The sequence below is a fragment of the Plodia interpunctella genome, chromosome 13 (assembly GCF_027563975.2).
Source record: "Plodia interpunctella isolate USDA-ARS_2022_Savannah chromosome 13, ilPloInte3.2, whole genome shotgun sequence".
In the NCBI taxonomy this organism is placed as follows: Eukaryota; Metazoa; Arthropoda; class Insecta; order Lepidoptera; family Pyralidae; genus Plodia; species Plodia interpunctella.
In genome coordinates, this window is record NC_071306.1 from 4676786 (window position 1) to 4685258 (window position 8473).

Sequence of the window (8473 nt, forward strand, 5' to 3'; positions counted from 1 at the left end):
ATAATTTGGGTAGGTATAAGTATGCACTTGTTAATTCCTACACATCAACTGGAAATATTACGAGTCTAGTCTTTTAGGGTCGTATTGAAGCCAAGCGGTAACGAGGTCGATCTCCTACCAGATGGCTTGATCTCATCAACAGTGCTACACAATGTCCAATAAGTTTTATTTATTACTTACAACTAATGTCAAACAAAAGCCATAGACGGATTAAATTGAGAGCCATCGAGAGCAGCAACGAAGCTCGAAAAGACTGACACATAATCACGACCACTTGAAGAAGAAAGGTACTGATTAATGTATAATGCAATTTATTGTTAATTGATAAATATATTGGTTAGAAAAGTATATGTACAGAATACCAATATTCCCAAAGTAAAAAGAAATATCGGGAAAATAAACAGCACAGCTTCAACCGAAATTATTAACTGCCTACCATACAATACAAAATAAACAAGCTATGAATACACCAGCTCATCCCCCTGATCATGCTCTCAATTGTATTCGTTCCCTATTAAAACAGGCTTATACACGATTCATGTGCTTTCAGATTTTCAGATATTTATCCGACTTAAATAAATTGGTAAAGCGTAAATCACTTGTCATAGAAACGGTACTGTATTATAAGTGCGTTCGATACGGACAAAGAAATGTTGCTAAACCATTGAAACTTGATAACAAAAATATGCTGCCTGCCATTTAACTAAAATTTTGAATGTCACGCTTTATTCTTCACTTCACACAACAAAAATTTAAACGAAAACAACAAAGTGCATATTGATATTTTAATTTTGTAATATAAAATTATACAGATTATGACATGCTAATGCTAAGTACATGTAAATTACTAAATATGTTATAATAATAATTTTCTTTTAGATTGTAACATAGTTTAGCATAAAATGGATACAGATGTCAAATACCTTTATACACACATAGATACATATGTAATAATATCAGAACTTGTTATACTAAGTGGCATGATTAGATTTTTTATCTATATAAAAAAGTGTTCGTCTACCGCACTTTACACTTGAAAATTAGGGCCGCCCGTTGACACCCTTGGGCACAGAACCCTAACAAATGACGGAACGATGACACATGCCATTTATAATCATTTCGCGTGAAATGTGACATACTGCTGATGACGACGCGCACAAGACACACGACATGTGCCTACGGCAAGATATGTCGACGTACAGTCCAATGATTAAATACATGCGGCTAGAATATTGCAGTTAAAAAAGTGACACAATATTTTGTGGCGTGTGGTTCCGCCCTAGACTAGTACCACGCACAACTTCCTCCTGTGGATATCGTATGAGGCAGCTGACAGACACATAGTTGATAGGCATTCAATATCACTTTCAAGGACGGTTGAAGTCGGCGGCCGCTTGTAAAACCACAGCTGAATCTTGCAATTTTTAGGTTATTTTTAGGTTAGAAATATTTAAAAATGCATAAATAGTCGAATATACCCATAATATGGTAGGTATATTGCAGACCTCTGTGTATTCGTTCATGTGGCACGAACACATAATCTGGCCACACCCTACAAGCCACATCAAATTGTAATACCATTTATTGCAATTTTGGGCTTGTGAATAAATTGTCAAATATGTTGGGCTTTAAGATCCCAGTTACGTAAACGTTATTGTCTTGTTGTTTTAGAATAATTTGAATAGAATCTTATCGAATTATCAAGAATTTGTAACTTTATAAGAAAGAGAAAAACGAAAATAATAAAAGTTTATCGCTTTATACAGCTTCCATTTTGAAATACGGAATAGCATTTAATTCGGGATATAAATATATTCTCGGCGTCCTAGGGATTTAAGGTTTACGTTTATGGATTTTTACAAAAGAGTAAGTAAGGACTTCATACTTTTATTTCATATTTTCTTGAATAATTTTGCCTTTTGTTGTAACTTTTTAAATTCATATGCATAACTAGCGGCCCGTCCCGGGTGAAAACATTATAAATTATACACCTAAACCTTCCTCAGGGAACTCACTACCTCTTGGTGAAAAGCGCATGAAAATCCGTGCAAAAGTTTTTGAGTTTATTGCCAACAGACAGACAGATGCGGCATAGGACGTTGTTTTATAATATGTAAGGATAATAATAATAGTAATACTTCTGACTGTGTTCGTTTCTAACACGGGTGACAGATTTTACTCAAGCCGTCTAAAGGCATCTGACATGACAGTCTACTTATTGAGTATAATGTAGTTGATGCGACGTCAAGTGTTTAGTACGGCATAAGTCTTTCTTCACCCCCTGGGCTCCGAAAATTTATGGCTGAAGTTAAAACTAAAAAGGAAATAATTAGTACATACGAGTACATACCCATAGAATTAATTTTTAAATAAATTAAATTTATATCAGAAGTATACCTATAATAAATTTCTCAGGATTCAATGTAATACGAGTAAACAACAGCTAATTTAGAAAGAGCTCGGGTGAAACGCTGGTTGTTGACAGGCCCGCATTAGATAATGTGTTTATTTTCGATTTCACTTCACGTAATGTAGTATACTCAAAGTGTTTTAATAAGATCAAACTTAAAGGATAAGTAACTAAATTTATTTTTCGTTTGTAATTAATTATTTCATACGTTTCTACCTATAAATACATATATTACTCCAAACTACTTATAGTTTTGTTAAGTATTATTATGTTTTCATTATCTAATGCCAACTTTCGATATAGAAAAAAGTGAGTTGAAAAGTGACTTTTTGCATATGAGGTACTTATTCTAAGAGTGACTTGCACCATCAAATTTGACGTTGATTTAAAACGTCTTCCTTAGCGTTTTTCAGCGCAGGTTAAAGTTATGTAAATTTTTATATAAATTGTGACTTTTCAACAAAAAAATTACTAATTGAGTAAAAATATATTTAAATAATTAGTAAATAATAATGTAATAGTAAATATTTTTTTATTCATGAATTATGGTAAAACTTTGCATTTACTTTTTCATTGATAAAAAATGTTTCGTAAATAAACATTAGTACATTAATATGTAACAGTGAAAGTTGAACATTTTTATCAGTTCAGTTCACAAAATGCGACTTAGCAGTCGTTTCCCGTCTGTTTTATTTTTATTATTGTTGTTTAAAATATGTAAAAGTTCGTAAGATATTTTTTAATTATGTGTAAGTAGTTATTTTTATATTATTTCTGTAATAATGTTTTTTTTTAATTTCAGGTGAAAATTTATCAATAAAGTGGAATAGAAAACCACTTTTGGATGTTTTAGAATATGTACAAAGATTTTTTCAAGATTATAAAATAAATTCGAAATACACATCAAGATTTCCATTGTTGCCGCCAATTATTATCGTACCAGTACAAGAGCAAATTATTTACATTCAAACTGTCTCAGGAACAAAAGTTAGTGATCAGAATGCAAATATGCGCGAAATTATGTCACATAAATTAACATCTGATTCGACAAGTACAAACAAAGATGAAAATGACATTGAAATATTTCGAGATTCCTCTAAAACAGAAAAAATTAAGATTCTTAATAATCAACAAAACACATCAAATAACTTGAAACAAATGACAACAGATGAGACTACTATAGAAACAACAGATATAAGTGAAGAGTTCTCAACCATGACACCTTCTACAACTTCAAATATGAGTGAGTCAATCATGGTACAAAACTCAACATTAAATGGATCATATCCAAACGCCGTGTATAAAAATGATTTGGTAGACTCAATTACACTAACCAACACTATTGAAGATATAAGTCTTCCTCCAATAAATGACAATAGATGGCAAAATTTTTCTTCTACCAAAAATTCTTCTTCTAATGATGTTATTATAAACACGACAGAACATGTAACTGGATACCCTCTCCCCAATACAAAAGGTTATACTTCAGCCTGGTACAGTAATGCATTGATTGATCAGTTGTCAATAACGACAAATTCTTATACCAATAACGAACTGCCTACTTCGCATAAAGATGATGAATGGATCCATTCTGTCGCAGGTGAGTTTAGGCCACTAGCTGGATTATATTATGATGGATTTTTACAAACTCCATTGAGAAAAGAAGAATTTATTCATAGAAATAACTTATAATAATTAAATAAATAATGCTAATTCGATAAATAAATGAAACTTCAAGTAGTGTTAAAATTGTATTTGATACTTAATTAAATCAAATGATCAAATTGAATGTATTTTGAATTCTGAGTTGCATGAACCATTTCAAGTTCTAGAATTTTTCTCACTCGCTCTCGTCTGAACGTTTTCCCAGTTCCTTCTTAGCCTTTAGGCGCGGAGCTCTTAATCCGCTTTCTTAAATACCATTTTCTAATATGTGTACCCATGTATTACTAATTGTATAGAACTTCCAGTTTTATGTTGAAATACCTATCAAGATTGTTATATTACGTAATATCCACACAAAGTCATGTTGCATTTACAACATAAGCAGAATTTTATCGACAATTCTGAAAAATTAAACTGTTTTTAACCACTTAAATTCAGAGAGTCCATTCAGTTACGTAGACCAAAGTAATGCCACGAAGCATTCCAGAATACATTTACAAATAGTCGTCGGATGTTTCTGTACATTTCACAATCGTAAATTAGATAACATAAGTCTAGAATTGATCTGAAGATTCCTTTCTTGTCGCAACAACAATACTTTAGATGAAAATCCACTTCCTGCCGGGAACATTTCCAGAGGAGCTCGGAATGGCGAGTGACTCCGTCAGCTGAATAATTAATGCAAAGGAAGTCGCCGTGTGCTTTTATTTCTGTTTTATTTGCGACTTTCGCGGTCCAAATACACGCAATGCTTGATCAAGTAAGAAATGGCCTACAGAGTAGCCATTTATGTAACTGGAATGCTTATTAATTGATTTGGAAAGAGTTTATAACGAGACTGGTGAAGTATTATAAGCATTTCAGTTACTTAATGAATAATTCTTTATTCTTTATGTCATTTTTTTACTTGTATTGATTTCAGTGCGTATGATTTTTTCCCTACGTGCTGAAAAACATTCTTTTAAATATCGCTAAAAAGCTATTAAAAACTGTGTAACACTTATTCCATAATGTGTTCACGGACACTCGACGAGGCCAGAGAAGTTTAATTATTGTAACTGCTATAGCAGTCGTGCATCCGCGAACGAATACCTATATCTGAATGGCTTGTAATATTCACATCGCATTAGCAGATGACATCAAAACAAGAATTGTGTAAAAATGAAACCTATTTTCAGAATGTCAATTTACAATAAACATAACGATAAAATCTCCTTTAATGCTTTCTAAAAGACTTTCTTATTAATGCATGGCATACATTAGCCTTTCATTTTATAAAGGGGAGTTTCTAAGGGTTGTCTGTCAACTGTCAAGAAAAATGAACACAAATCATTCAAACCGCTTTGAAAGAGCTGTATTGACATCCTTTGCTGGGTGAGTTGCTACGTCAAATTTAACTTTGATTTTAACTAGCCGGTGACATTTAGACAAAATGAGATACTTTATGTTTTTCTGAGCACGTTAATGTTAACGTCAAAATTGATGGTGTAACCCACCCTAAGGACATAAACAGATGTCAAAATTCCTTTTATGTTAGGGTATTCGTAAAAGGGGTTCTCAATGTAACTGTTAAATTTGCGTTTGATACTTTTATTTATTTTTAACTTGGACTATGTAAACTGTGATGTTATTCAATTTTAAATTGATTTGTGTGTTATGATTCTTTGTGATTTCTTTATTTTTTTATTTTTTTATCTCACATGTATTTATGAACAAGGATTTGCCGTATGCGCGTGTTGTATAAAATTGTACATATAGGACACTTAGTTGTAGTTCTCATACCAAGTGAATTATTGAATTCTTTATGAGAAATAAATATCTTTAAACCCAAATTATGTTAGCAATATCAGCTAAATCATCAGCGTATTGGTAAGATACCATGGAAATAACATGTACCTACTTAGGATCAATAGACTTTTTACCACAACTTCTTTTTGCAAATAGTAAAATTAGTCAAATTCTATTTTTCGTCATCCCGATTACATCGGGGATCGTGAGGCCGCGAAGCCTGAGCTGAAATTTTAGTCATTTGTCTTTGATTTGCCTACCAGCTGGCAAGGCTATGTGTCCATTTGGCACTTCGTACGACATCCACGAGTGGGCTCATTCTAGGGCCACACAAGGAAACGATCAAATTCAGTTTATTGTTTTCTACACTACTTTATTTTTCATCGTGGAAAACAACTTAAAAAAAAAACATTTTTTAAATCGTGATATTGTGACAGCAACGATGCTCTCGTCAGGGTATATTACTTGGTATATTTTACACTGATTTTCTTAACAAACACGATGAGAATTTTCCAAAAATCTTGTTAGTGAAGTTTAATTGTGTTCGTAATGAGCTAAAGCATCAATATTCAAAGTCGGTATTTCATCCCCAAATAGTCCCCGACAAATCGTCGGTGGAATAAGATATTAGGGGACACAACTTCACGCATTGACCCCTTTTTAAAGGTTAATGTCTAGGGTATCCCTTTCTATCACCTGCATACTAATATTATGTTTACCGCGACGTTTCTATCAAACTTTAATATTGCTAGGGTGTTTGAGCACTCTGCGAGAGCTTGAACGTAGCTTATAACAAAGTACGCTGTTTTTGAGTACGGTGTCAATATTATTTTCTCTGGCAAGTAAGTCATTTGTGAAAACTTGGAACCTTGTTGACTGATAATGGCCATAGATCAACAAAAAAAAATATCTCACATCTGTTTTGATGTGATAGTATTATTTCATTTTTTTTAATTACATAAATCCATAGATAAAATTAATAATTTCTTTTATCTATGCATAAATACATAGGTACTTTAAAGGTATGTTTGAAAATAATCAAGCGAATTCATTGAACTTTAGGCGACTTGAATAAAATCTGACCAGTGTTAGCAATTAATAAACTCGAAAATAAGAGGAACTTTTAACCAATAAGCAAGTAATATCTGGTACGAAATATTTATTCCGTTTGTGAAATGTCATATCATAAAAAATAAAAGAAAGGTCATAGCAATAATACCGCGTACCGAGCTAGAAGTTATTAAATATAATATATTCTGTGATTTAACTTTTTAAAGCACATTTTTCTTAACATAACAGACAGGACCGCATCTCATCGCGCCGTTCATTTTTCACAAACAAAGTACTACATTACCATAATTTTAAATTTCTGCGAAGCTATTTTCATAGGATGATAGCTTTATGCCAAGTTAAAACTGTTAGTAGATTGGCAGTCCTTGTGTTTTTTTTTAAGTTAAAACAGCACTGGTTCTCAATGTTTAGGGTTGAGATTTAAAAACAATTATATTGTAATCAATATTGTATATTTGTATACATACATATAACACATGTTACGTTATATAAGACCAAGTGTCAGGAATGATATGACGCATCAATCTTCAATAGTCATTCCCAAATGTCATAAGTTGTATTGTTCCTATAGGTATGTGTGCATCTCTAGTCCGAAAATTAATAATTTATATTATTAATATATCCGAGCTCCAAGTTTACGAGATGTTACAAATTTGAATTTAAAAAAATATATTTATTTATTTCACCAAACGTAACCTACCATTACAGAAAACATATTCTAATACGAAAGGTTAACCCTTTTACATTATTTATGTATAACATATTCAAAGACGTTATTGTGAATTGTGTATATTGGTGGCCTATATACCCTTCACCATGTATATGTATGTAGGTACGCCATTTACACAATAATAAAGTAGTAAATAAAATCCCTATTAAACTCAGTTCGAATACCACTGTCTAGGCTCTATACAGTTTACATAATACTCGTTCCTCGAAATTTGCAACAAAGTATGTACTAATTTGAAACCATTCGCCATAGTACGCATTCCGCAGTACACTGCGCAGCGAATACTCCTTCCTTTATTGTAGCTCCTACATTCCGGAGCCATTAGCCTTTTGTTATTACTACTTTAATCTGATTTTAGTCAAAACGTTTGTTTCACTTGTCTGCTGTTTTAATAAAGGTACAGAATCCGTTTCTCAGACTTTACGGAGCAATTAAAATAAATTAAAAAATTCTGGAAAATATAATTTCGGCTTCCTTAAATATTTGTAATATATATTTACCTTCATTATTTACGAAAATGTTTATCAGGAATTTTCGTTTTTGACTAAAATGCAGTCGAAATTATAACCATTCCATATATGGAAAAAAATGGTAAAATATTTGGTAACATTATATATAATAATATATAATAATGGTAATATTTGTAAAATAGTATACTTGCATTATATTGATTTGAATATAACGCAAAAAATAGCCCTCTATACTACCTTTCCTAACAACATAAAAATTATTGTGTGTAATTAAAAAATTTCACATCTTTCGCCGTCAAATACTGGCAGTTTCCTCTCAGGAACGCTCGTCATATTCCT

General features: G+C 31.9%; 1 protein-coding gene across 1 annotated transcript; it reads left to right on the forward strand.

Moving 5' to 3' along the window:
• Positions 1 to 3047: 3047 nt before the first annotated feature.
• On the forward strand, positions 3048 to 4186 carry LOC128674786 (uncharacterized). The gene is made up of 2 exons (XM_053753681.1): positions 3048 to 3133; positions 3213 to 4186. Exons 1-2 carry the CDS (start codon positions 3070 to 3072, stop codon positions 4100 to 4102), a joined length of 954 nt encoding a protein of 317 aa, XP_053609656.1. The 5' UTR covers positions 3048 to 3069; the 3' UTR covers positions 4103 to 4186.
• The last annotated feature ends 4287 nt before the right edge of the window (positions 4187 to 8473 follow it).